Here is a 27,157-nt window from a genome sequence, read left to right on the forward strand (position 1 = left end):
AGCGCGCGCGGCGGCCCCGCCCCCGCCGGTGAAGGTGAGCGTCTCCTCCAGGCGCCGCGCGCCGTCCGTACCGGAGCGCACCGGAGCGGATCGGAGCGGAGCGGACCGGCTGTGCCGCCATGGCCGCCTCCCTCTTCGCCGCCGTCCCCCTCTCCCCGCCGGTCGCCGTCTTCAAGCTCACGGCGGATTTCCGGGAGGACGGGGACTCGCGGAAGGTCAACCTCGGCGTGGGCGGTGAGTCCGCGGCCTCGCCCGGCTCGGCGGGGCCGTTCCGCGCGGGGCAGCCCGGGCGGTGCCCTTGCGGCGGCTCCCGCACTTGCGGCAGCGGCCGGGCGGCAGCGGCGGGCCCTGGGCCCCAAAGGTCACCGGGCCGCGGGGGGCGGGCGGGCGTCAAGGTCGCGGAGCAGCCGGCGCCGGTCTGCCCGCCGTCCTGTGTCCGGGGCAGGTCCCTCTGGGGCCGGGCAGCGCAGCGTCCCCCCGGGTGCAGCAAGAACGATTCTCCCTCTCCCGCAGCCTACCGCACGGACGAGGGGCAGCCATGGGTCTTGCCGGTGGTCAAGAAGGTGAAGCAGTTGATCGTCAACGACAACAGCCTGAACCACGAGTACCTGCCCATCCTGGGCCTGCCCGAGTTCCGTGCCAACGCCTCCCGGATCGCCCTGGGTGACGACAGCCCTGCCATCAAGGAGAACCGGGTATGTGATTGGAATTTGCTTTTTCCTTCATCTTTTAACAGTTTCCCCACAGGAAACCAAAGTCAGATAATATAGTACCTTTCCTGAAACAAACTACTAGTTGGAAATCTGCTCTGTGCCAAAACGTAATGGGAATAACTCGAGTCTATTTATAACTATAGAAGTTGTCAGGATGGGCCTGAGCACTGAAGGAGGTTGAAGACCACTGGAAGGCAACGGTGTCCTGGCTGGGGTGACCCCAGGGAGCATGTCTGCCATCCTGTCTTGCTCTTGCAAGCGCCTCTGCTCTCTGTGCACCGATAGCAATGTTGACCTGGGTGGACTCTGCTGGCAACTCTCTCTGTTGCAGGTCGGAAGCGTTCAGTCCTTGGGCGGGACAGGCGCTCTGCGGATCGGCGCGGACTTCCTGAGGCGGTGGTACAATGGAAACAACAACACAGCGACCCCAGTCTACGTCTCCGCTCCAACCTGGGGTGAGTGCTGTTGTCAGGGAGCCCTGTGGGTTAGCAGGCAAGGGAGGCACAGTTCTTCCCCTGGCAGGGGCCTGGGCAGTGAGAGAGTTGCCTTCTCTTGCGAATAAAGGGAGATGCTGGGACTGGAGAAGGCAGCTTGCTGGAGGTAGGGCCTGCTTTTCTGAAAAGTTATTTATTTCCCCAGAGAACCACAACTCTGTGTTTATGGATGCTGGTTTCAAAGATATTAGACCCTACCACTACTGGGATGCTGCCAAGAGAGGTCTGGATATCCAGGGGCTGCTGAATGACATGGAGGTGAGTAAAACTAGCATGGGATGGGCTGAGCTTGGTGTTGTTCAATATTTGCAGCTGTCTGGGCCCTTGTGTGCTGTGCCTGGAAGAGGATCTCCGCAAAAGAGACTGTTGGTACCCAGAGCAGCTCCAGACCTCTCTCTCTGCTGAGGGTGCCCAGTCTCATCTATGTTTGTATGTGACCAAGACATGTTCTCTCCTCAGAGCGCCCCAGAGTCCTCCATTTTCGTCCTCCATGCCTGTGCACACAACCCAACAGGCACAGACCCTTCTCCTGAGCAGTGGAAGCAGATTGCTGCTGTTATGAAGGTATGGACTGCTGCTGGGGCTAAAGCGGTGCTGAGGGGACAAATAGCTTTTAAGCCAGCCAGCACACTTGCATGTGAAGTGGGAAGCTCTGGGGAGGTGTGTCAGGTGCTGGAGGAGTTCCACAGGGCAGGTGTTGAAAGGAGAGGCTGACAGGATGCTGGTCATTTGTGTTCAGAGGATAGATGCATCCCAGTCCTGCTCGTGCCTTCAAACTCTGTGGCATGGGCTGTAGTGATGTTTCTTCTGCTGGAAAGGATATCCGCGGGCAGGTGCTGAATAGTATTATATAAAGTGGCGCATCTCTTGTACCTGTGTCCTCAAATGCAGTTTTCTCCTGCGTTGACTTTTATTGACCACTTTAGTCTTCCTATTCTTTTACCCCAGTAGAAAGAAAGTATTTCAGTCTGGTGTTGCTGGACCATGTTTCCTTTGTGTTCATGCAAAAACTCAATGGTTATTTTTCTTTCCTATGAGTACTGTGGGGGATAAAGTGCAGGTTGTGGGAAGGGGATTTCCCTCTAACACTGTTCCTCCTTGCAGCGCCGGAGCCTGTTTCCGTTCTTCGACTCGGCGTACCAAGGGTTTGCTTCTGGCAGCCTGGACAAGGATGCCTGGGCTGTGCGATTCTTTGTCTCCGAGGGCTTTGAGCTCTTCTGTGCACAGTCGTTTTCCAAGAACTTTGGGCTCTACAGTGAGTGTCTGGCAATAAGCTGGCCCAGTAGCATCATACACAGACAGATGGGGCTGGCCTGCTGAAGGGTGGGGAATGCTCTGCTTTGCCACAATGTTTGGAACCAATGGCTCACATTTCTTGGCTTGTCCCACAGATGAACGTGTGGGGAACCTGACTGTGGTGGGGAAGGATGCAGACAACGTGAAGCGTGTGCTTTCCCAGATGGAGAAGATTGTGCGCACCACTTGGTCCAACCCTCCCTCCCAGGGAGCGCGCATTGTGGCAACTACGCTTTCTTCCCCGCAGCTCTTTGATGAGTGGTACGTGTTGCCAGGGCTGGTGGGAGAGGGAAAGGGAGGGAAGCTGTCTCCCTGAGTGCCAGGGTTGGCCAGGTGGCTTCAAACCAGGTGGGTGCCTATCCTCATACTCTGTTCCCTGCCTGCTGCAGGAAGGGCAATGTGAAGACAATGGCAGATCGGGTCTTGCTGATGCGGTCAGAGCTCCGGTCTCGACTGGAGGCCCTTGGGACCCCTGGAACCTGGAACCACATCACAGAGCAAATCGGCATGTTTAGCTTCACAGGGTTGAACCGTAAGTATCAAGTGGCCTAGTAAAGGGAGGTTTGGGTAAAGACAGTTTTGCTGTGGGTGAGCTGGGCTGAAGCAGTCCAAGCAGGAATCTCTTGGGGGCCTCACTGGAGTTTTGGCATCACTGCCTCTGTGGTTAGGGAAGGATGAAGCATCAGACAGCATTTTAGTGGCCAGTGCTTGAAGTCTTCTGCTTGCTGTGAAAGATTCAAGCATTGCTGGCTGGTTCTTTGGGCTTTTCTGAACTATGAGTCACTGCTCTGACCTGATGTCCAATTGTTTCCCCAGCTAAGCAGGTGGAGTACTTGATCAAGGAAAAACACATCTACCTGTTGGCTAGTGGGCGCATCAACATGTGTGGCTTGACTACCAAGAACCTGGACTATGTGGCCAAGTCCATCCATGAAGCCGTCACAAAAATCCAATGAAGCACATGAACAACCAAACTTACATGAAGTCACCAAAGCTATAGTGTGTAGTCCACGTCTTTCTCTGCTCATGGCTTGCCTTGTCCCACACCTCTTGGGGTTTAATAAAGATGGGAGCGATAGGTAGCTCAATCAGGGATAATCATCTCCTGACTTTTTTCAAGTACCCCATGCAATATGGTAAGCCAGTGCCCCCGGGAGGGTGGGGGTAGTGTTAGCCACCTCAGCTCTTGTTTCACTGATAGCAGCCTGGTCTTCAGGTACTTAGAGCTGCATCTTTAGCACATCCAAATCAACTGCACATAACTGATCAGTTTGATCTAGGCAAAGTCTGGTGCCAGTGCAATGCGCTGTGGGATGACAGCCCAGTGGCTGGGATCTCATACGGCTTGGGAACTAATGTCATTCAGTAGTATTTTGGGGAGGGGCAAAGCTGTTGCTAGCTTCCTCCCTTCACCCCACCCCTTCCCGATTTCTGAGCCTTATACGAGCAAACATTTGTAATTGTGATAAATGCTTCTTTGTGTAGCTGACAGAAAATTAAACCTCCGTCTCTGTATATTATCCCTGCCTTGTGTGATACCATGCCTTCAGGCTGTACAAACCTCTTCCCAGGCTGAGGTTAAAGCCTCAACATTCTGCTTTCTCCACTGGTTCTTACTCGGTTTGTTTTAAGGCTGTCCCTTTCTGCCTCGGGGTGTTGCATCTCTAATGATCTCAGCTGCTACTGAAGGGGGAGTCTTATTGGGATGGTGTTTCTGAGAGCTCCCTGTGATTCTACATGAAGCTGACCAGTTCCTCCCATGTCCGTCCGGTGTTCCTCTTTCTGTCCTTCTGCCCTGCGCTGTCCAACTCATCCTGTGTGTCTGTATATGCTTGCTTTCTGGATGGTCATATGTTTCCCAACCATGTGGCCATCTCTCCCTGACCCAGAGCTTCTGGCCTGCCCCTAGGGTGTCAAAAAAATGGATCTTTCCGGTTCATCCTTTTCAGCAGGCCCCTGGTGTGAACCACCATCTACTGTCCCTGGCTTCAGTGGGGCCTGCCAGCAACAGCCTGTGTTTCTGGCACTGAAAAAGAGGTGGGACCATCTGCTCCTGCTCTCTGCAGTCACTGCAGATCTATTCGTGAGCTGATATTACCACCTTGACAGAGCAGCCTCCTGACAAGATCTTGGTGGAGAAAGGGGAACAGCTGCTTTCCTTGGGTCAGTTAGCAATAGTTACGGTTGCCTTGATGGGTTTGCTTGTGCTGCAGCTTAGGCAGAAAAGGCAAAATGGTGCCTTGTTCCTTTGCTGTATTTGCACATAGACAGTACATGGAGTCTCATTTGTCCTTTCTGGATTATGTCATGCCACATAAAAGAATGAGCCTTTCTTTCTGCAGGTGGGGAGCTTTTTCTCTTCTTGGTGTCCATCCACAAAAGGGATGATGGGGAAGTGGTTAAAGGATGACTTTCAGGAGTGATCTCAGGAGAAGGAGTTAAGGAACCAAGTCTGCTTTTGTTATTTCTGAAATCTGCTTACAATTCTGTCCTTACAGACCTCCAGATGTGGAGCATGGCCCACATCTGGCCCCACATGTGATTTGTATCAGTGCTTTGCTAGGCTTACCAACCTTGTTTTTCCTAGCAAGTGACCTAAATTTCTCCTTTTCTGTGGTGTAAGCTCATTACCCATTATGCCATTTACCATGGCAACAGAGAACAGATTATTCCTTTCCTCTTTACGGTATTTGAAAACTTCCTCTCTCCCCTTCACATCCTTCACCAGTTAAGGTTAAAGTGACTCTGTTTCCTTCAGCCTTTGGGGTAGGTTGTTTTCCAACCCTTGCTTTCCTCTGTCTACCCTTCACTTGTTATGTGTTTCCTTAGAAAGGGCAGTGTCCAGGCAGAGTTGCAGTTATTCCACCTGAAGTTTTATCAGCATGTGTGGACTATGAGATTTCTGTTGTTATCTGTCAGGCTGTACTCCAGCATGTGTATCCCACTATTGTGTTTGCAATAGCATGATATTAACTCCTATTCTTCCCCAGTCCCTGTCTGCACTGCTGTGGTGTAACTCTGCATGCCAAATTGCTTTCCTGGCAGCAGGAGTGACAGAGAGCCCAGGTTCATGGAGAGAAATTGGGAAGCACTTGCTGACCTGTTTCTCTACTTGCTCCCTTCAGTGATGCTGAGTCCAGTTACTCCAGCCACCCCTGGCCCTGGGTATGAGGGCAGCCTGGCCTGGTGGGAGGGGTTAGCACATCTTTCCCTACAACCATTGACACAGAGATGGCATTGCTCAGGGAAAAATCACTTTTAATATCCCTGTTGCGTTCAGCCTCTACAAAAACTACTGACTGGTCTGTACCAAACCGAAGGCTTGGTGCGAGCCTCCCTCACACAGGTGGGCATGTGTGGAGAGGAGGATGGTCCAATGTAGCATGGAGCAGGCCCTCCCCAGGGAGGGGTCTGCACTCGGGAGTGAGTGGGGCTCCCTGCCCTGTGCCTAGCAGGGGCTCGGGAGTGCGGGGCTGAGTCGATGGTCAGCATGAGCAAGGCGCTGCAAGCGTGCATGTCACCAGGTACGGCACAAACATGTGCTGGGGCCCTGAGCTGCAGGTGGCACCCCCCAAATAGCACATCCTCCTCATGGTGGAGACGACATCTGTGCAGCACCAAGGGGCTCCAGGCCTTGCTGGGATGGGGATGGTAAATGATGCTAAGGGCAGTTCTGGGTTGGGCCGCCCCTCCCTGCTCTGCCTGCAGGGACACCGTGACAGACGCTTCCCCACTTTTCCTTTTTCCACCTATTCCTTGAGACCAGATGCTACCAGGGAGCAGCTGGGCAAGGGCCCTCGGACTCCAGCTAACTGGTCCAGGCTGCCTGGGTGGTTCAGCCCTGCCAGGGGCACATCCTTTCTCGCCTGGGGATGGGGCTCTGCACAAGTCCTGCAGGGAGGGGCGGCACGAGTGGGCGGGCAGGCAGCGAGCGAGTGCAGACCTCCTGCTGTTGGACGTGAGCCTCATGGCAGGAGACCCCCATGCTGCAGACCTGGAAGACACAAACACAGACTGGTGCAGGTGGCCAGAGCTTGCTGTCCATGACCGGCTGCTGCTCAAATTTGCAACACCTTTCCTGGCCAGGCTCAGGGGTATTGGTACAGACACACGTTTCTAGTGAAAACACGAGTCAAGGTCTCACTCGGTCTCTGACACCCAGTCTGCTACTATATCCCTTGACCCTACTTCAGCCCCCCAAAACATGTGTGCCTATGTGGGCTCCAAACCACATCACTGGGCTTTGCTGCTTGAAAATGGATTTTATGCTATTTAAATTGAGGGACCTCCCATTTGCTGGGGAAGGAATGTTGTACCAAGAAGCAGGTTCCTACCTCCAGTCTGCGTGGGCCTCCAGCACTGTGCTCCAGCCACGCGGCTGCTCAGGTGATTAATGGGGTGAGATTGGAGCTTTCCTCTGGTGTCTTCTCACCCTCCGATGATGTCCGCTGCTTTCGCCCACCTGCAGCAGCAAGGGTGCCTAGAGCTGGGGTGCTGGGAGCCAAGGGTGCTCAGGACAGGGGGTGCATAGGGTTGGGCCAGGACCAGGTGGCTGGCTCTGCCTGAGCTAGCCCTAGGAGCAGTTTTGCCTTGCTGCTGGGGCACTGACAGGGAACTGGGCTGTTCCATGCCAGCCCCAGGCAGGGTGTCCCAAGGACAAGGCTAGGGAGCAGTTGACATGGATAGCGGGGTGCTGGGGCAGAGCTCTCCCCTGGGTGGTCCTTCCCCAGGTCAGTCACTCACTGAGGGATCTCAGCAGCCTCTTGCCTAGCGCCTCCTCAGAGCTGCTTGGGGATGAGCTGGTCCTGGCCTCTCTGCCTGCAGACTCTGCTTCCTGGACGGTCTCGCAGCACTCACTGTCTGCAAAAGCTCAGCATGGCTGCAGCGCCTCAGGGCACCACAGCCATCTCCACCCCCCTCGTGTACCCCAGCCAGACTCACTCTGCCGCTTGCTGTTCTCCTCATTGTCAGCCAGCTCCTCCTGGATGAAGGGGATGCCCTCCATGCGCAGGAACACCGAATCGCTGGGACTGTGCAGCCCCTCGGAGTGGCTGCCTGCAGGGACACAGGGCAGGCGTGATGGTGGTGTGCCCTGGGGCAGGACATGGCAGGCAGGATGCCAGCCATAGCAGCAGGTTCTGCTACCAGGGACCCCGGGGGACATGAGTGCATGGCAATGAGGAATTATGTCTGCACATTAGCACCTGCGTGCATGTACAGGCACAAAACAGCGTCCGCAGGTGTGGGCGTGCAAACGCCCACGTGCCCCACTTCATGTGCAACTGCACCTCAGAGGTGGTGTGTGCATCATGCCAGAGGAGCCCAGCACAAAATCCCAGGGGACATGCAGCATCGGCCTGTGCTAGGGAAGGAATGCTGCTGACTCACACATGACATTGTTTCTCTCGTTCAAGAGGGTGGTGGGATCCTCCTTGGGTGTCTGTGGGGTTCCCCGTGCGGTCGAGGCCTTGGTTGAATCCCTGTCGAAGGCCTCCATGTCAGGTGACTGGGGTGAGCTGTCCATGCGGCTGGCCACCAGTGCATTGTGGTACTGCTGCCGAGTCACCTGGGCACACAGACACGTGCACCGGCTCAGAGGGCACCAAGCCCCACCAGGACCTCCCGGAGACTTGGCAACACCAAACCTCTGGACAATAGGAGTGTGGGACCCCCACCACCCACTGAGCACCCACCAAGCTCCTGGGGCACTGTGGGGCAAGAGGGTGTCTAGGCAGGTGTGTCCAGGGTGGCGCAGTCCCTGCCAGCCCAGCCCGTACCTTGACAAACTGCACATCGCAGAGGATGTGCACGGAATAGTCGGGTGTGTAGATGTTGTTGCTGCTGCTGTGGAGCTGTGTGCTGCTGCCCCCATAGTCTTCCCGGTTGGGGGACTCGGAGCGGTTGAGCCCGCTGCACCGCGACGGGGACCTGTTCACTGCAGGAGGGCACAGCAGAGAGGCAAACACTCACTCTCACTCGTGGCGTTGCTTGGGTTCCCAGTGCCGGTGTAGGGCCAAGGTGGACCAGTCACCTCCAGTGGCTATTCCCCAGGACATCAGGGCTGGCAGGGGCCAGTGCACGCTGTTGGTGGAGACTGTGCCATGCCAGCCTCTCAAACCAAAGGGACCGGGCAGGCATCCGACCTGGCACTGGCAGCAGAGGTTAGGGCTGCTGCCCGCCTGTCACTGACAGCTCTCTTGCTAATGCTGACCTTCTGCACTGCATTTCGCACAACTTCTCCTGGTTGCAGCCAGCAGCCCATGGGTGTTTGCTCAACCTGCTTTAAGGGCATGCTCCTGTTCACCCGGACTGACAGATTGGGAGCAGAAGCTGCCATGGCAAGCTGGCCTGTCACTCACGTTGATTGATGGCCTCTGACACACAGTGTGACAGATTTTGTCTAGTCAACGATTTATTAGGAAAAAAGGCAGCTTGTTCCTTACATGGGTGATGTTGTGCTGACTTTGCTCTGCTTCTAAAATGCCCTTTTATTACCCAGATTGCCAGAAAGCAAGGGAAGCAGGGCAGCATGCATGCAGGGCTGCAGGTAACGTCATCAAAAGCAGCAAGTCAAAACTCCAATTTTTAAGTGCAGGAAATTACAGAAAGTGCACACCAAAGAAAGGCCAAGCTGTCCATGGCTCTCCCTTGTCTCCATCCCATTCTTTCTGGGATTTGCATCATACTGGAGAGGGTTGCTGTCCCCAGTCACCACCCATGCTCCAACCAGTGAGGGGCTGTCCAGCATGGGGTGCTGTGTGCTCCTCTCTTGGCACTGCCTGGCATGCAGGGTGGAGGGGGCTTGGGGCACTGAGGACAGGGTGCTGGAAAGAGCCTGCCACATGCAGAGGTCCCTGGCCAAAGCCATGCTCTGTTACCTGGAGAGCCAGCCAGGGAGTCCCCTCTGCTGAAGGCGAAGGTACGGGACACTGAGACAGGCACTGCAGAGAGAGGGACAGGGTAGGAAGGAGGAGACCCGGGGAGAGGTGTGGGGGGTACAGACCAAGAGGAAGAATAAGAAAAAGAATCATGTGCCAGCAGTCCTGGGCTGAGCTCCCACTGCTCTCTCCACCATCCCTTCCCTCCCCTCTTACCCCCTACTATTTCTGCTCTGGGGAGGTGCTCACCAGTCCTGGGGACAGGGACAACAGCAGGAACACAGACTTGAATGCTGTAAATCAACAGGCTGCTCTGTGATGAAGTAAGGGGAGGTGAGGTTAGGGGGGTGAGAACCAGCTCCTGCCAGGCCTGTCTGCACAGCCACACAACTCCTTAGAGCCTTGGCATGGGCAGAAAGCATCTTCCTCCAATTGCCTGAGTGCTGGCATCCCGCTCTAGCCCTTTGCCAGCCACTGCCAGGACAGGGGAGTTTGTGGTCAGCTTATGCCACCTGGGAAATGAGAGGAAGGTAAATCACTGTGCTTGGCATCTGGGATGCTTCTGTGTGTGCAGGCACATGGCAGAGAAGGAATGTGCTCTGCAACAGCTCCTGCCCCAGCCCCACAGCTGCAGGCAGGGGCAGGCAGAGGGTGATTCACCTCGAATCCCTTGAAAGCAAAGGGATTCATGCCAGGCTGTCTGCAGTTCCCTGCAAGGCCCTGGGTCTCAATAGCCTTGGGGCAATGCTGAGAAGAGCTACCCACTGGGGGCTGATCCTTGCAGGAACTTAAGAAGCCAGGATCCTGCATCCAGGGCTATCTGACCCATTGCCACAAAGAGGGTAAATCATAGACACTCGCATTCCATGTTTTATTGCCATGGGTTACAGCAGCAGTGACAATTTCAAGGCCAGGTTGCTCCCCCTCCCTGTGATTACTGCCCTCCACAGCATCCCTGGGCTGTGCCACAGGGTACTGGGCTCCACTGGGGAGCACAGAGAGACCAACACACAGGGTGAGTGGTGCACTCCTTAACACTCTCCGGTGCCTCATCTTTGCTCTCTGCCAGTGCTTGCCTCGAAAGCTCTGGGAGATACAAGCCCTCTGGCTGCCCTACCTCCAGCCACTGTGCCTGTAGCATGGCTGCAATATTCTAGGAACCATCTTCTGTCTCTGTGATTAATGTTTTTAAATTGCCCCAGGAAATTTGCCCTGCAGTCTCATTTTCTGATCTCCCCTCTCTTCCCCAGTAACTCCCGTTCCATGTCCTCCCCCAAATAAAAACCTTCTGCAAATAAAAAAGACACCACCATGAAGCACTGCCCCAAACAAACTTGTCCAGAGGGGGGCAAAGGACGAGCTGATAACCACCATCACTCACTGCCTGCTATCACCACCCAACCCTCCCACAGTGTCTGTCACCACAGGGCACCAATGCAAAAGATCAGCTGTTGACAAAAAAGTTGCATAACAACAGTTAATTAATAACTGTTAAATGCTCAAGGGTTAATGTCAGAATTCTCAGCTGTGATACACAACTCACACTCACTTCTGCTGGGCTTTCCTTCCAGGAGGAAGGAGGATGCCAGCCTGACAAGGGAGATGCCCTGTCACCTCTGCTTCCCAGCCTGCTTCCTTGCTGGCCAGGAGTGTGATGCCACATATGTCCCATGTCAGGCAGGGATGCCTGCACAGTGGAAAACAACTTGTGACAGTGTCATGTGAGCATGGGGATCAGCAGTGTCCCGGCAGGCGGCACGGCAGATATGCATGGCTGCACTGACACAGCTGACACAGCCCTGCCTGGCCCGTGGCCTGTGGGCTGCGTGAGCCCCAATGAGGCCCTGAGGACCATCACCAGGACATGGGGGCATTGGGTCACCCAGCAACATCAGCCACTTCACTGATTTCCTCTGTCCAAACTGAGTGCACTGTGGACGCATGGGGAAGCAGGGATGAGCACTGAGGGGTTAATACAGCAGTCCACGAGCCAGCCTTTTGAATGGAAGCAAACCAAGTAGCAGGAAATAGGTGAACCTTAGAGCTGCACAAAGACTGGTACACACCAGAGTAAGTCACTTGCCCCAAGGGACTTCTCCTGTTCTCTCAATCACATTCCTCTTTACACTTCCCTAAAGGTTAAACTTAGTGGGTTCTTGTTTTGATTAGGCACCAAGAGCATCTCAGCTTACCATCAGCACTGCAGATCCGACTGCAACATCTGGGTTTGGATAAGGGATGTGATGGACTGGGGGTGGGCAGCACCTCAACCTGTTCCTGAGCCACCAGGGACTAAATATTTGCAGGGGTGATCAGCAAAGAAGGGGGTACCTCACAGTCTCCCCTAATTAGAGCTCCCTCTTAACATCTGCAAGCAGAGGATCTGCTTCTTTAGGCAGGGAATTTATCAGCACTGGGGCACCAACTCAGCTAATTTACCACCACCACATGCAAATATCCCACAGGTAAATTGACACACCTCTACAATTTCCGAGTAGCTCCCATTCCCCCAGTGTGGGACCTACGCTCATCTCATGCCCTGAGCCTTGGGAATGCAAATGGGTCCAGAGATGTCACGCTGAGACTTAGAAGAACCATGTGAGAAGTTGCAGGGTTTACTGCTCCCAGGGTCACAGGGTTCACTGCTCCCATTGGCATGAGCATGCTGCCACCCTTGGGCAGGACCCCTTGCAGCACCAGCCGTGCTGGGACCCACCTGCAGAGATCCAGCACATGGTGGAAACTTCAAAGGGACCTCAAACTCCCTCTGTGGGGACTTTGCTGCATCAGCTCCTTCACATGTTGTTTCTCTGCAAAGATCTTTAAGGGATGACCTCAGCACAGAGTCTAAGCTGCTCTGTACGGGGTGAAAAACCAGCCCTCCTCCAGCCAGCCAGTCAGTGCTTCAGAGGAGAGGTTTTAGGGCCCTAGCCTGTCCCGAAATACTTACATAGGAAGGAGGATCCAGCCAGGCTTCCCATTTTTCGCACATCATTATCTGAAACAACAGCTGGAGCTGTGGGAATAGAAGAGGAAGGGCTCCCACTTGCCCCATATCTGGCAGCAGGGCCACCCCACCCCACGGCCAGCCCCCTCCCCCAGCCACCAGCTGACTTAGTCTCCATGGATGCTGCTGAATCAAAGGTGGGCCAAAGGGAGACTGCAGAGGCCTCACCTGAGGAGACGACAGCCATGATGGCAGGGACACCATAGTAAGTGAATGCTCCATTCTCAAACCGCAGTCCTTCCTTGCCAACCTCCACCTCCACTTTCCCCTGAAAGGAGAATAAAAACCCTCTCAGACAGGCACCCTATGTTCCTAGCCACTGTCCTACTCAGGGCTGCAGGGATCCCTGCTGTCCCATACAAGAGCATGGGCACCTTTACTGGCCAAAGCAGATCAGAACAAGGTGGTGAGGAGAAAATGGGGCCACTCCCTCCCACCCTCTGCTTGCCACTGCTCCAGGCACCTGCAGGATGAGGACAAAGTAGTCGACGGGGCGGTTGCGCTGGTAGAGGTAATGCTCTGCTGCCTTCTTGTTCTTTCGGTCGTACTTGAGCTCCTGGATTACATTGGGGTGTTTTAGGAGCCGCAGCAGGATCTTCTCAGAGAGGTAGGGGGACTTGAAAGGCTCCACTTCTAGAGGGGAGGCAACACATGCATGCTATGCTCAGCAGGTCTGGGGCTGCCAGGAACCCCTCATCCTCTGAGCTGCATGGCCCCCTCCTGCAGCCTTAGCACCCCACTGCCCAGAGAGCAGCCAAAGGCAGAGCCACGTTGGTGGGATGACCAGGTTGTGGGTCCAGGCAGGTGAAAACTGCTCAGCGGGGGGGGGGGCTGATCCAGGAATAGCTTAGGGATGCCTTGCAGGGCTGGTGCTGCTGCAGGGAGCTGGAGGGCTGGCACAAGGGCAAGCGTACCTGTTGCCATGAACCGATGGGTAGCCAGGAGGAGCTGTGGGGAGATCTTCACCTTCATCTCACTCTCTGAGAGCCTGAAGATGGAGAAATCCTGGGGCTTGCGCCCCCGGTGGGGAACCCGCTCCTTCTTCCGATTGTCCGCTGCAGGCAGAGCAGAGTGGTCACTCGCCTGCAGCAGCCACAAAGCAGCTGCAGCTGCAGGGCCCCATGTCACATGCACATGCATAGAGAGGCACATCTTGCTGCACCCTATGGCAGGGCTGCTGTGGAACAGCAGATGGAGCAGCAAAAAACGTGCTCTGCATCACAGACTTGGGAGCAGCTCCCTGGGCAGGGAGCAGGATAATGAAACACACTTCTTCCTCAGGAACAAGTCTTGGGTTTCCCTGACTTGGATGCATCACCCAGAGTTGCAAAAGAGCTTGGGAACCACCCATGGGCATTTCACATACATGTCCCTGGGTCAGGCCCTGTCCAGCCACCAGCTACTGATGCTTCTCTACTTTGAGCATTCAAGACTCCCTAACACCTGGCCAGCATCTCTCCATCATTCTTGTATTTCCCACCATGACAGTGATTGCTCTGGGGAAGGACCACAAATTGCTCTGGCCTGTTTCCTACCCACGTCTGTCTGTCTGTGACGGCTCCCACCCTGGCTCCTGCAACCGCAGTAGCTGCTCTGGGACACTAACTGTACAGATCCGTCTCATCCAGGATCTCGGACTTGATGATCTCCTCAATGACATCTTCCAGGGTGACAATGCCCATCACCTCGTAGAATGGGTCTCCTTCCCCTTCGTTGTTCACCCGCTGCACGATGGCCAGGTGGGACTTTCCTGCAGGGGGAGAGCAGAGCGGCAGTGAGACATCCAGCCCTGGTGAGAAGTGTCCCCAGCATGGTGGGTGGGCAGGTGGACGGGGTTTGGTGGGAGGCACAGATCACAGCCAAACCTCAGAGGCAGACACTATCACCCCAACAGCCCTAACTCAAGGGGAAGGGCTGGACCCGCAGTCCAGCCTAACAGGCCTGCTGCTACCCAGGCTGATATGTAGATGTCACAGGCTCTTTTTTAGGGCCACTTGCTTTCTTTACCAAGGCTGTGAGTCACTCTTTGACAGCCTCCTGTGCAGGAATGAAGTGTACATTATACCAGCTGCTTCTTACTTACCCTCAGCTTCATTGGCGTGAGATAGCTCTTAACAGAGCAATGAGACAACGTTCTCCAACACAGAAATGTGAATGTGTTCTTGGGCTCTACTGATTTCTCTCATCCTCCTGGTGTTTTGTCATTCTGTTGCTAATTATCTTTCCTATCAAATTGCCAGGAACATCTCCCCCTCATCTTTCTATCCATCACTGTCTAGACTGATCCTAAGGCTTTTCTTCGAATACAGGCAAAGCCTCTGGCTCCTTGGAACAGCAGCTGGCTTTAATGCAGAAACATGCATGTTTGTTTGCAGCTTTCAGCCCAGCTCCTGCAGAACTCTTGGGTGAACCATCTGGGTGCAGACACTGGACACTTTTCAAGCCATCAGCTTGCACCTGAACTTTTTCTCCAAGCCCTGCCCTTGACAGCATCTCTTCTCTGTTACCTTAAACAAGAAGAATGGGACCAGGACCTTCAGCTGCAATGACGGTGACTCCTGCTTGGAAGTTGCAGTGTTCCTCAATCACAGTTTTAGCTCCTCACTTGTAAGCTGGCAGATCTGCTGACACATTCTCAAGCTTCTTGTTTTTGGCATACTTGAAACATTTCTATTTGTTTTAGCATGTCCAGCTCTCTGTAAGCTGTTTTGACTTCTTCAACGTCTCCCTTCCTTTACTGACTGCTTTGATTTATGCTCCTGCTCAGCATCTTGAGTAGAACCCAACTTCCAAGCCACAAACAACTTCTGGGTTTCTAGCTCAAATATATTCTTGGACCTGCCAACGAACTGCACTGGTTTTCTTACTGGCCCTGTGGCTCCTACACTGCTCAGCAGTGCACACAAGTTCTGAACCTCTGGTTTTACTTAAGTTAAAAGCATCCTTATCAGTATCACAGCCAACAACTTCCCTTCCCTCTGTTTGCTTTTCGTCCCTGGGGTCTACTGTTGCAATGCCCGCACAAATCCAGCTATACCATGGGCACTGCAGGGACCTCTAGAAAGCTGCAAACACCTTATTTTCCCCATGGGCTCAGAGCTGAGCTCCTTGAACAGCAAAGGTCACCCACAACAGGGGCAAGTCCCCCCTGCTGTGCAGCTGCCTCTGCTGCTCCTATAAACCTGCCCCAGCAAGCTCGGATGCTGCTCCAGGCAAGGAGATGTGCACAGTGTTTATACATAAAGATGTAACAGGGTGAGCTTCTCCCTGCTGCACACGTCCCTCCTCACCCACTAGTGCCTTCTGGCTCGTCCCCACAGACATACAGAGACAAGCACAGCCAGAGCAGCCTGCCAGTCCCACAAACATGTCTTGCTGGGGACCATGTGACCTTCAAATAACTCTGCCCTGGATCTGAGACGACCAAATGACATTTCTCAGCCTAAGATCAGCACTATACATTTCTCACAGCAAATCTTGGGCATTTTCCACAGTATAAATTCCCTCCTCCTCATACCAAGCTTTTATTGCAAGATTTCAGAGAGCAGCTCGCTGCCTCCCACGCCTACAGATTTAGAAACGAGAACATAACATTGCGGTAAGTAGCACTGAGATGCACTTTAAAAACCCAAATCAATAGCCTTGGGTCACTGAAATTTAAGCATGTTCTTTGGACTGGGATATTCACTCCTTTCATACATAGGTTTGTGCATCTTGTCTCTTCAGTGGGTAATAAAGTAACACAGCACTTAAAAAGAAAAAAGCAGCAGAGTTGGCTGCAAGACAGCAGCAACAGCTACGTTTCATCTTAGCAAAGTCCAGCTTTTGAAAATGTCTCCTTTGCCAAACTCTACTCCCAAACACTGGGGCCATCTGGTCTCCTGCAGCTCCTCGGGTGAGCAAGGAGAGAGGAGGAGTTATTTCTTTTGGCTGAAAGCTTGTTGTTAATGACATTTACATGCAACCCAAAACCACCAAGCCCTTACAAAAAGCTTAGGTGCTACTTAAAGGCAGTCAGAGAGTGATGGAGGCAATTCTTTTTTTGGCCAAACACCTACATCGACACTGTAATTTACACTAGAGCAGCCTCAGAGAAATGTGATTCCAGCTCCATGTTCACGTAGCAGCAAACGAGATTATTTAGAAATAAGCCAGAACTGTTAGCCTGGAAGGAGACCCACGGTTTCACTGTGCTGGGGGTAGAGCCAGAAGGGCTGTTAGAGCACTCAAGAGTTCTTTATTTTCACAGAAAATAAACACTTGGAGTCATACTATAAACCCCCAGGTTTAAGTTTCCAGGCTAACACCAACATTAGAGATGGAGCAGGTACCCAGCAGTGGAAAATTGTTGCAGTTCATATGGTTGCTACTTCCCACGCCAAGTGAGCTAATCCCAGCCCATGTCTGGCCAGCTGGTATCTGTGTCACAAAAAGCCCTGGATCTCAGTCCCAGTCCTTGCAAATGAGTGCTGCTCCCAGCTGATCACCTCTGGGAAAGAGCTGACTTGCCCCAGTTTCTCACCTGATGGACGTGAGATTGTTTGCAAAGTCGTGCCCCTCACCTCCACTCTGACCCAGCTGGGTTCTGCATCTCCTCCCATTCCTTTTTTAACAGATTCTATACATTTTGACCTGATAAATTTGGGTGGAGGGGTTGCAGATGCCCTGGCTGTATGGTCATGGCTTGCTTCCTCCTGGGCAATGCTGCCAAGCTCAGCTGTATCCCTCTGCCCAGCCCTGGGAGCTGCTACACTTGTACAGGGGCAGAATCTGCACGGTTTCAGTTTTATGAAGTGAAAGCAATGTCTGAGGGAAGGTGGCAGAGTGACAGACCTGGAGACACTAGAGGGGTCACATTCTCCTCTGCAGCCATTACCTTGCAGGTCAGCCTCAGTGGGAGCACAAGAGGGAGATAAATAGTTTAAACAAACCCCCAAACTTGATCTAAAACAGATTTAAGATCTATAAAACTGACCCCAAAAACCATGCTATTGTAACAACTGCCTAATAGCTCAAATGAGATGAATTATAAGGGTGAGCTGCCTCCCCACTAGCAAGCTGTCACATGTGAACTTTACAGGGCTATCGCTGATGCAGGAAAGCACAGTGAAACACTTGAGAACCAAAGCATTGGTTTGGCAAATGCTAGAACAAATGGGCAATTAACTTCTCTTGTGCGAATAGCTCCGCCAGCCTCTGCAGGACTACTCTTGCACAGGAAGTCTATAGGTGATTAAGTGTCTGCTCAGCATGGGATACAACTGCACTAAATTCTTTATGAGCTACATGAAATCTGCTCTTTTCAAACAACAGCTTCAGTGGAAAGTTAATGCCTCAAAATGCTAAATTACAGAGCTAATATAAACAGCTGAGAGCTTCCAGATGGAGCAAGCATCTGAACAGATATCTACAGCTTTTATGCCCATTTTTAGGAGCCTTGTTTTTTGTAGGCACCTAAATGACCTTAGGCTCATAGATCCACCTCAAAGCATCCTCCCCAATGGGAGAAGATGGTCTGAACACATGGAAATGCCTTTACTTCTGGGAAAGAAAGTGTGGTTGGCTGAAAATATAGCCCAGACTACTTCTTTATCATTTTTTTATGTAGGTGCTCTGCCAGAGGAATGTTAAAGATGTTTTAGCTTTGTCTCTTGTTGCATGGGATGAACATTCTGAGCATGAAATTCATTTTCATAAATTTTATGGTAAGATCTGAAGCTGTTATTAGGAGATCAAAGGTACAGGCACAAGCCGTGAACCATTTACAGCTACAAAATGGAAGGCAAAAAAAAGAGAGTAATTTTTAAATAAGGTCGATTTGTGAAACAACCATGATGTAACTGAAATCTATTTTCTGTGTGCTGTTCTTCAGAGCTCTTGTCTGGGCCAGGGGCTGTCAGCATCTCTGCGCCCCCTTGCAGACCTGCACCTGAAAAAAGTGGGGGCTCTGACTTGAACTTCTTGAACTGGAAATGTGTATGTGACTGTGCTTGTGTGTTATCATGACTCTGCACCAAGGGTGAAACCACAAGCCTGAGGAGTTGCACAGCTACACATAAACAGGGGGGAAATAACCAAGAGGGCTGCAGGGTCTCCCAGCTCTACGGGAATCAGAGCTATGCGAAGGGAAAACCGTAAATCCTAATCTAATCCAGACCTTCTTCAGAGACAAGAATTTCACCTGCTTACATCTCTCTGTAGCCTTTCTCATATTCTGCTTTGGTGCTTTTCCTAATCCTAATGAAAACTGTGAAAAAGATGGAATATTTGGACTAGCTGATCAATCACTATTGACAAAGCAGACAGGAGGGTAAGGGGGAGATTTGAGGGGACGTGGAGCCTCCTCTTCCATCTGTTGTGCAGCAGGGTTCTGACCTCCTGGGTATGATTTTGCCTGCCCACAAATGGCAGATTCCCTTGCATGTTACTTGGAGCCCAAGGAAGCCTAAAAGGATGCCAAGGCTTTCTCAGGCTAAAAAACTTTTGAAGACCCAATGCAAAACTGTTTTCATTTGTGTCTGTAACTGGCCATTTTATTCTTTTCCACAGCTCGGTATGAAGGTGCCTTTGACAGCTCCCAAGAGGGAGATGAGTGGTGAGGTGCCCTCTTCCCTAAGGATAAGGCTCCCTTCTTGATTTGCTGAACGCCTCCTCAGAGCAGGCCTGTTCCTGGGCTTATTGGAGCAGGGTAGAGAAGCCCAGGGTTTACACAGTAAGATTTAGCACAGCTTGGGGGGTAATGCACAGTAATGTTTCAGGCAGAGTTGCACCATGAGACACTGTAATCATTTTTTGTCTATCAGCAGCTCACCCACTCTCAGCCTAGATGTGTAGGGGATATTTCCTGGGTAAAAACTGGCTCCTTAACCCATACAACTGCCTAAGGAGGTCATTGCTTCAGCCCATCAAGGTGCCCAGAATAGTGGCTATAACACTATAACTAAATCTCTCGAAGGCCAAGTTAAATTTGAAACAACACTGCTTGCAAAGCCTGCAGGCTCAGAAGGACAGTACAAAAAGCAGATGAAATGGTACTGACCCCAGTTCCTGGCAAGTGTAAGCACCTTCTTCAGCTACATTCAACTTGCAGAAGTCTAATAGAGGCTGTGGAGCATTTTGAAATGCAGAGCTGTCCTCCCCACAGGACAGGCTGTTCTCTGTGCTAAGCCTGGAAGTTTGGGGGTTTTTTTGAATTTATTTTTAGTAACTCTTAAAAGACACCAAGCCACAGAAGGCTAATTTCAGTTGCAGCTCAGCCTCTGCCCTGCTGGAGGAAAATGAACATAAGAGCAAACTTCTACTGTTCCTCTGACAGAGGAAAGTTACTTGCTGAAAGGTGACACTGCTGTATATAGAATTCTCCAGGAAATCAGTCAACAAAACCCACAAACAACTCGAAGAAACGGTAAGACTATGACTTCCCAAAGGCACTACAGAACAAGGAGGTGGACCTCACAGAAGAGGTCCCCATGAGGAGTTATATCACAGGACTGAAGCTGCAACACGCATTGCTTGGTTATCTTCTAGGGATGGAGGAGAAACAGACTGCACCACCCACAGCATTTCACACTGAATGAATGCATAAACCCTTCATTCTAGCTCCACATTCCCAAGGTGAAGTTTATCCTACAGGAAGCTCATCTGCCCTCTACATTGCTTTAGCTTGCTAAATACGGTTCAGTTATTTCTCTGGTGTTATAGGTATTTTCTCCAGGGAGCCTAGAATAAAGCCAGGTACTCTGAGATGTATCAATACAAATTGCCAAGAAATTGTCTCCCAGTTTTTTCACTCGTTCAGTATTTTCATCTTCTCTCACTTGGCTGCAGGTGGCAAAATTACTACACTGGCTTGTATTTTCTTAATTTTAGCAAAGGGGGGACACATTTTGTGTAGGGTCCTTCACTTAGCACTTCTATGTAAATGCTGCACAACTATGTATGCCTTCTATAAGACCCTGTCTAGCTTGCCTGAAAAGATAGGGAATTGGGTGTCCAGACCTTGTTATTTCTGCTGACTTTTGATAAGAAGATAAAAGTCAAAAACATCTTCTAGCACAAGTATTTCCTTTCTTCAACTGAACCTGTCTCACACTGCTGTGATGTTGTTTCTCAATACAGTTTTTGCAGCTGCCCTCCTCTTTTGGGCTGTGGATTGAAGTCCAAACTATTCCCTAGCAGGCCAAACCTCCCCTCTGCTGCCATTTGCAGCCTTCTCTGGGTTCTTCCCAGTTCCCATCAGGACTCCCAATTTAACCATCTTTCTGCAGGAATTAGTGCCAAAAGAGACATCAAACAATGGCAGCAGCAGCAAGGTTGTGAAGAGGCAGATGAGAAGAGTTTGACCAGTTCTGCTGTGATGGGGCAGGGGCCAGGTTTTGTCAACCAGGAGCTCACAGCTGCTCTTGGGCACCATAACCACACATGGCCATTAACTCCCTTGGTGCTACTGAAGAGTATGGTACTATTTCATACCAATCTAAATGTTTTGGAAAGCTGATGCTACACGTCCATGGAAGGTAATCCCTTCTACACAAAGTCCTGCTGGGGGAGAGGAAATTCGTGACTCGTCTATGGATTAAAATCAAAGCAAACATCAATGCATCTTAATGGAACTGAGCTTGAATGAGGTTAGTGTGAGCATACCTAGAAACAAATGAAGGAAAACTTCCCTTCAAACCCTGCTATAAAAGACCAGAGAGTAAAAAAAGCCAATCATCTTCATAGCTAGGACAGAACAGTGAGAGAAAAGAAATGCATGAGGTAAACAAGAATAAAAGTGTGATACTGGCGAGTAGGAGGAGAGACAGAAAATGAAAGTGCTACCAGAGGTGTGAGCAAGAGTCCCAAAGTGTTGTATTTAATAATCCCTTGACATTTTCAGTAAGAAAGAACAAAGATTTGTGTACTGTGGCAAGGAGCTCTGGCAGTGAAATTGTGTTACTTATACGTTATGCAAAAATTGACATTACTGGTATAGTGGATGTGGCAGAACATTAATCATTCGTGAAACAGATCAGAAGTACACATTGTTATCCAGGAAAGAAATATATAAAATGTTATGGGTATTTTCTATAAAAACTGTAATAATAAAAATAAATAAAGGATACAAAACCTGTTTGAGTTAATCACAGGAGACAGAAAGAAAAGCTGGCAAGGTTTCTCTAGAGGCTTCTCAGGGACATAAGGACCTGGAGATGGTTATGAATACCCATCCTTACCAGAGACTTTAATTTCCTAGAAGGAGACTGGGCCTTATCAGTGGGAGCATTTGCTGTCCTGCAGGCACCTTGGATGTGCAAAGTGATGAATGCCTTCATTAAGCACCTGCTGAGCCAACAAGCAATCAGCCTACTTTCTAATTAGTGGAGATGTCACAGAAGACCTGGCCATGGAAAGCAATCTTGATTGGATCAAACAAAATACTTCACCATAATTCAAACGGACACAGAAAAGGAGACAGTGATGAAGATTCTTAATTACAAATGGGAAATCTTTATTTTAGAAATTAAGTGGTCAAGTGAACAGGGCTGACACAGCAGTGGATGAGGCTGAAGACAGCTGGGAGCAAACATCTGTCACAGTACAGGAGCCAGCACGAGAACCTGTATTTGGAACTGGGAAAAGAGAGTTTAGGAGGGTTAAGTGCTGGGCTCTTGGCAGGTGACTATCTACAGACTCAGAGTGCTGGGGGTGAACAAATGCCTACAAATAGGGGAAAGATGAATTAGAGGAGAACATCAACACTTGGAGAATAACATCTGGGGGAAGAGCTGGGGTTGCTAAACACCATGATGAGTTATATACTAAGACCAAAAGCAAGGCTTTTCAGACGTGTAATTTAGAAAACACAGGTAGAAGCAAGGTGGGAACAGAAAAAAGTTTCAGGGAGAGCTCTAAATAGGGGCTGTAGCAAAACACCCCAGAAGGCCACGACGGCAGGCAGATGTAAAGGAAGAATAATCTGAGGTGATATGCCAAGAGTTTAATGGAGCAAACTTAAAGGATGGATCATCTTCATCTGAGATGAAGACTAGCATGAAAAAGTGTAGGGCAGATAGCAAGGCTTGTTAGTGTACCTGTGAGCTCAGGGAGTGGCACACACGGAACACCTCTGTTTAAGGAGGGCAGAGAGGACAGCAAGCAAAAGGTAGGGAGCTAAGCAACCATAAGTCTATTTCTATAGGTCTGTTGATCCATAAGGTACCAGAACAAATTTGGAGGGGGGAGTATATCAAAGTAAGTCAGATAACTTGCAGGAGAGGCTGACCAAGGGAGAGGGTGCCAAAGTCATCTGATATCTCTAGACAAGAGGGAGGCAGCAGAGACCTCAGTTGAACTTCAGTACAGTTGTAGTGTCATGCAGGAAGACACAGTTAAGAAAGAACTGTGAAGCGCATAAGGAATTAGGAAGAGGAGAGAAAAATGGCATAGGGGAACAGGGGCAGGCACGGATTGCTGCAGCTCACCAAGGCTGAACTCAGACAGCAATCCCAATGGTTTTGCTAACAGTTGTATAGTAAGCCTAGGAATTTGCTGATTTGCACCATTGGAAGTTTCCAGTCCTGCTGAGGGGCAGAGAGGGCAGGTGGTGCATGCCACATAAAACTCCTCTGCCTCTGATCCTGAGCAGTCGTGGGGACACAGCTGAGCATTTCCGGAGAAGATGCTGACCTGCATGTATCTGATGATCACTTTTCCAGTGAGAAAAATCCTATCCTCTCCTCCTCCCAGCTCTAAAAAAGAGCACGGAGATGACTCACAGAGAGGCTTTCTCTGTATCTGGAGTGGACCAGGGTGGCCTTTCTCACATGACCAGCTCTGCCTGCGGCAGAGCAGCCCCAGGCAGCCCAGGAGCCAAATGCTGCCCTGCTGCATTACATAATGCAGCATGTCATTGCTGCAGCCATTTCTTAAAGACTCACTCACCACAGTATGACGTACCGAGTAACGCGGCAACACACAATTCCCAGTGGGAGGGCAAAACACATGCTGTGCGTATTCTCAAGGTATGGTTAATGAAATACAGCTCTCAGCATCTCTGGGGCTGCTGGCAGCTGCTGCATTATGAATGCTGTCACAGCTGCAAAAAAAAAAAAGTACATCTCCTTCTAAGGGCTTAGGCTTTTCTTCTGCCTTTAAACCACTTACACAGAAACACTTTTTAAACCTGTTTCTCACTGCTAAGCTGAAAATGTGAAAGCAAAGTAATGAGATGCGATTTCCTGTCGTAAACTCCTCCGCACAGAACAGTGCAGCGAATGCTGCTTTGCCTGGGCAAGGGTGCAAGGCAGGCACCATGCCCATCGTGCCAGACTCCTGCAGAGACATGAGCCTTGCGGGACAGGCTCACCTGCTGAGCCAGCAACGTGTGAGGCCGAAGGCTGCATAACATCACAGGTACAACCAGCATTGCAGGCCCTCAATCCACCTGAGGATCTTCCACCAGGTGACAGCAGGGTCATCGCCACACCAGTGCATGCAGGGCCCAACTCCCCCCAGCATCCCTGGTACCTGCAGCATCCTGCCAGGAGGCCACGCAGGGATGCCCATGGGGGCTGCTGACCTGGAAATCATTGGGGGTGCAGAGGGGTGCAGGGGGAGCCCGGGAGGTGGTGGCCCGGCGGCCTCACCCTTCTTGAACTCCTCAAGCAGCGTGTCGAGGCGCGTGTCGTTGAAGACGCAGTGGAGCGGGCGGCGGTAGAAGCGGGTGACAGTCTGCAGGGGAGTGCAGTCATCGGGGTCGACAAAGGCCAGGTCCTTGACAAAGAGCAGGTCGACAATGTTGTCGCGCCGGTCACCCTCATAGACCGGGATGCGGGTATAGCCAGAACGGAGGATCTCAGAGACGGTGGCGAAGTCCAGCACGGCATCGGCCCGGAGCATGAAGCAGTCCGCCAGCGGCGTCAGCACATCCTCCACCACCTTGGTGCGCAGCTCTAGCGCGCCCTGCACCATGGCCAACTCCTCCCGCACCAGGTCTCCGTGGGGGCCAGCGGCGCGCAGCGTCTCCAGCAGCCGCTCCCGCGTAGAGAAGACGCTGAGCTCCTGTCGCAGTGCCCAGTCCAGCAACCGGCTGAGCGGGTAGCAGAGGGGGAAGGCGGCCAGCATCAGCAGCCGGGTGAGGCAGAGGGTGCGGGAGGCGATGGCCAGTCCGTGCCGCGAGCAGACCGAGTAGGGCAGCACCTCGCCGCCCAGGAACACGGCGGCGGCGCACAGCACCACCGGTAGCCAGGGTGCTCCCCGGGGCCCGCCGGCCGCCACCGCCGGCCCGCCGCCGGGCAGCGAGGCACAGAGCCAGCCGGCCAGCGCCGCGTTGGCCCCCGCCTGCCCCAGCAGCAGAGTGCACAGCAGGTAGGTGCCGCCGCCGCCGCGCACCGCCTGCACCCGCCGCGCCTGCTCCCGCTCGGCGGCCGAGCCGCTGTTGCGCAGGACGCGGAGCTCCAGCGGATCCAGGGAGAGCAGCGAGAGGCGCAGCCCGCTGAACAGCGCCGACAGCCCCAGCAGCAGCACGGCGCCCAGCGCTCGCAGCCAGCCCGCCTCGGGCAGCGGCAGCAGCCAGGTGCCCAGCGCCGGGGTAGCCGGCTGCACACGCAGCAAGAAGCCTCCCGCCGCACCGTGGTGCGCCCAGGCCCGCCCGTCCCAGGCGCACAGAGAGAAAACCCGCCCGCCCGGCGCCGCCGCCGCTTCGCCCTTGCGCGGCTCCCGCACCCGCACCTCGGCCAGCGCCGATCCCGCCGCACCCCCCGAGCGCAGCGGCCCCACCACCTCCACGTCCGAGGCCCAGGCGCTGCGCTCCCGGCACCGCTCCGCCGGGCCCCGCGCCGCCGTGCTCCCCGCCGCCGCCTCTTCGATGAACACCAGCCGCGGCTCCCGCTCCCCCGCCGGCCCGCGGCTGCCGTTGCCCTCGGGCGGCGGCTGGAAGTAGAGGCGCAGCAGGAAGCGGCTGCCCTCCGCCGCCTGCACCGCGCCGCCCTCCAGGGACACCCGGCCCGGCGTCGTGTCCTCGGGCCGCAGCCCCAGCAGCCAGGCGGCCCCGGCCGGCGGCCGCGGCGACAGCGAGAAGAAGAGCAGCAGGACGGCGCCCCGGCTCCGGCCCCAGCCGCCGCCGCCGCGCCCCGGGCCCGCCGCCATACCGCTGTGCCGGCAGCGCAGCGCCCGCCCGCCGCCCCGGGACTGCAGCGGGGAGCCGGCTCTGCACGGCGCGGCGGCGGCACACGTGGGCCGGGGGGCGGGCAGCCGCCGCGCCACGTGCGACCGGGAGCCGGCCTGCGGAGCCCCGGCGGGAGGGGCCGGTGGAGGGGGGGCTGCCTACCGGGACACCGCGCAGAGCACCGAGCGGTTCGTCCGCCCACCCGCCCCGCACGGGCCGTGCGGGAGCATCCTGGGCGGCACCGCGCTCTAATTCTGTATCTGGTGCGACGCTGGCGGGCCTTCCCCAGAGCCCACTCCCGGGGATACGGGGCAGTCCCCACCTCTGGGAGCTAGAGTGGGCTGCAGTCCCGAGCATTGAGCCCTGCCCTGGCCACCCGCGGCCACGCTGATTCCCGGTGTCATACCGGGTACCCTGGCTACGGTTTGCGGCTCGAGGGCTTCCCTCTTTGCACTGTGAGGTCGGGGGTTGCTGAAGGACTTCTCTCAGCAGTGTCTAGAGCTGGGATTTGCAGTCAGCTTCCCTCTGTTATCTGCCAAGGCCCAACTCGTCAGCTTTTCAGCTCAAATTCATATACTTTCTTCCCGTGGGAGTGTTTCTTTGTTGGTTTGTTTGTTTGTTTCCTTTAATGGGGGCAGATAGTCTTTAGATTTTCGGTTTTGATAGGAAACAAATATACCACACTGTAACTACATTTATTGTCATGTTTAGACCTGAGGGGGAATGTTGCCAGCTTCAGAAGTATATGCTAAAGAATGCACTTAGGAACTGTTGAAACTTTTGTGTCTTCCCTGGACCAACATCCACGACAACCTTGAAATGAGGCTGGGGAATCGGAAAAGAGTCAGTTACTTACAACTGTAACAGGCTCAGTAGTGGCCAAGCAGGAAGCTAGTCAGAAAGCGTCATGGAGGAAAAGAAAGCACTCAAAAAATTCTAATTATTCACTCATTATTACACCCATGAAAATAGGTCACTTTCTGTGTCAGTATGTCAGCAGGCAGACAGGCATGAAAAGCTATCAGGGAGATCTGTGCTCCTTGCCGTGTTATCCTCTCTGGGATAAATTCACTGAGTGTTCACCGGAGCTCTGTGCTGCCTCACAAGCTCTGACTGATCTTCCACTTTGTAACTCCCCCTTTCTTCCACTGGTACTGCCCAGTGCTCTACCTGGGCATGATTTATGGAGGAGCCAACTGGTAACCTACTTTTGCAGACCTTACGCCAACTTATACTGCCTGAGGAACAGATCTCACAAGCTGCCCTAAGCAGTACCCAGAGTGACTAGGGACCAGCACAGTCCACTCCTGCCTTCCTATCTGCAAGGTGGTGGGGATGAGGACATAGCTACTCCTTCCTTATTAGGACCCTGTGGGAACTATTGTCTAAGATCATCACAAATTTTAGCAATGGCAGGCTGTCATCAGGCCTGAATTTCTAGCAGATTTCTTGGTGCTGAGAATATTGTAAAGATGGTCTCTTTTTGTGCATCACTGCCATAGCAGAATTGTATTACTGTTTGGAAACTGTGTACCCGTGCCATACATATTAATTTTATAATATTTATTAACTTGCGGGTTAGATTCCTGAAAGGTTTTCTGATAAGTTACTTAGTATAG

At 52.8% G+C, this 27,157-nt stretch overlaps 2 protein-coding genes across 4 annotated transcripts; one reads left to right on the forward strand and one right to left on the reverse strand.

Annotated features, from left to right (window-relative positions):
• GOT1 (glutamic-oxaloacetic transaminase 1) lies at positions 1 to 4,023 on the forward strand. Its single transcript, XM_064663033.1, has 9 exons — positions 1 to 234; positions 514 to 695; positions 1,045 to 1,168; positions 1,353 to 1,465; positions 1,667 to 1,771; positions 2,312 to 2,462; positions 2,599 to 2,764; positions 2,893 to 3,035; positions 3,320 to 4,023. The coding sequence occupies exons 1-9, from the start codon at positions 120 to 122 to the stop codon at positions 3,457 to 3,459; spliced, it is 1,239 nt and encodes a 412-aa protein (XP_064519103.1). The 5' UTR covers positions 1 to 119; the 3' UTR covers positions 3,460 to 4,023.
• On the reverse strand, positions 3,630 to 25,602 carry CNNM1 (cyclin and CBS domain divalent metal cation transport mediator 1). Of its 3 annotated transcripts, none has more exons than XR_010432318.1 (13): positions 24,019 to 25,602; positions 13,995 to 14,138; positions 13,303 to 13,443; positions 12,852 to 13,021; positions 12,557 to 12,656; positions 12,332 to 12,397; positions 9,382 to 9,444; positions 8,281 to 8,438; positions 7,892 to 8,069; positions 7,445 to 7,558; positions 7,247 to 7,359; positions 6,838 to 6,965; positions 3,630 to 6,497 (listed from the first exon to the last, which is right to left on the reverse strand). XR_010432318.1 is itself a non-coding variant. In XM_064663028.1 (13 exons), exons 1-12 carry the CDS (start codon positions 25,517 to 25,519, stop codon positions 6,886 to 6,888), a joined length of 2,832 nt encoding a protein of 943 aa, XP_064519098.1. In that variant the 5' UTR covers positions 25,520 to 25,592; the 3' UTR covers positions 3,630 to 6,497; positions 6,838 to 6,885. The 3 variants fall into 3 exon arrangements, 2 of the variants coding, with proteins under 2 accessions (XP_064519098.1, XP_064519099.1); XM_064663028.1 differs by having other exon boundaries at positions 7,247 to 7,363; positions 24,019 to 25,592; XM_064663029.1 differs by having other exon boundaries at positions 7,247 to 7,363; positions 12,332 to 12,379; positions 24,019 to 25,588.
• Between the last annotated feature and the right edge of the window lie 1,555 nt (positions 25,603 to 27,157).

The sequence above is a fragment of the Pseudopipra pipra genome, chromosome 8 (assembly GCF_036250125.1).
Source record: "Pseudopipra pipra isolate bDixPip1 chromosome 8, bDixPip1.hap1, whole genome shotgun sequence".
Lineage (NCBI taxonomy): Eukaryota > Metazoa > Chordata > Aves > Passeriformes > Pipridae > Pseudopipra > Pseudopipra pipra.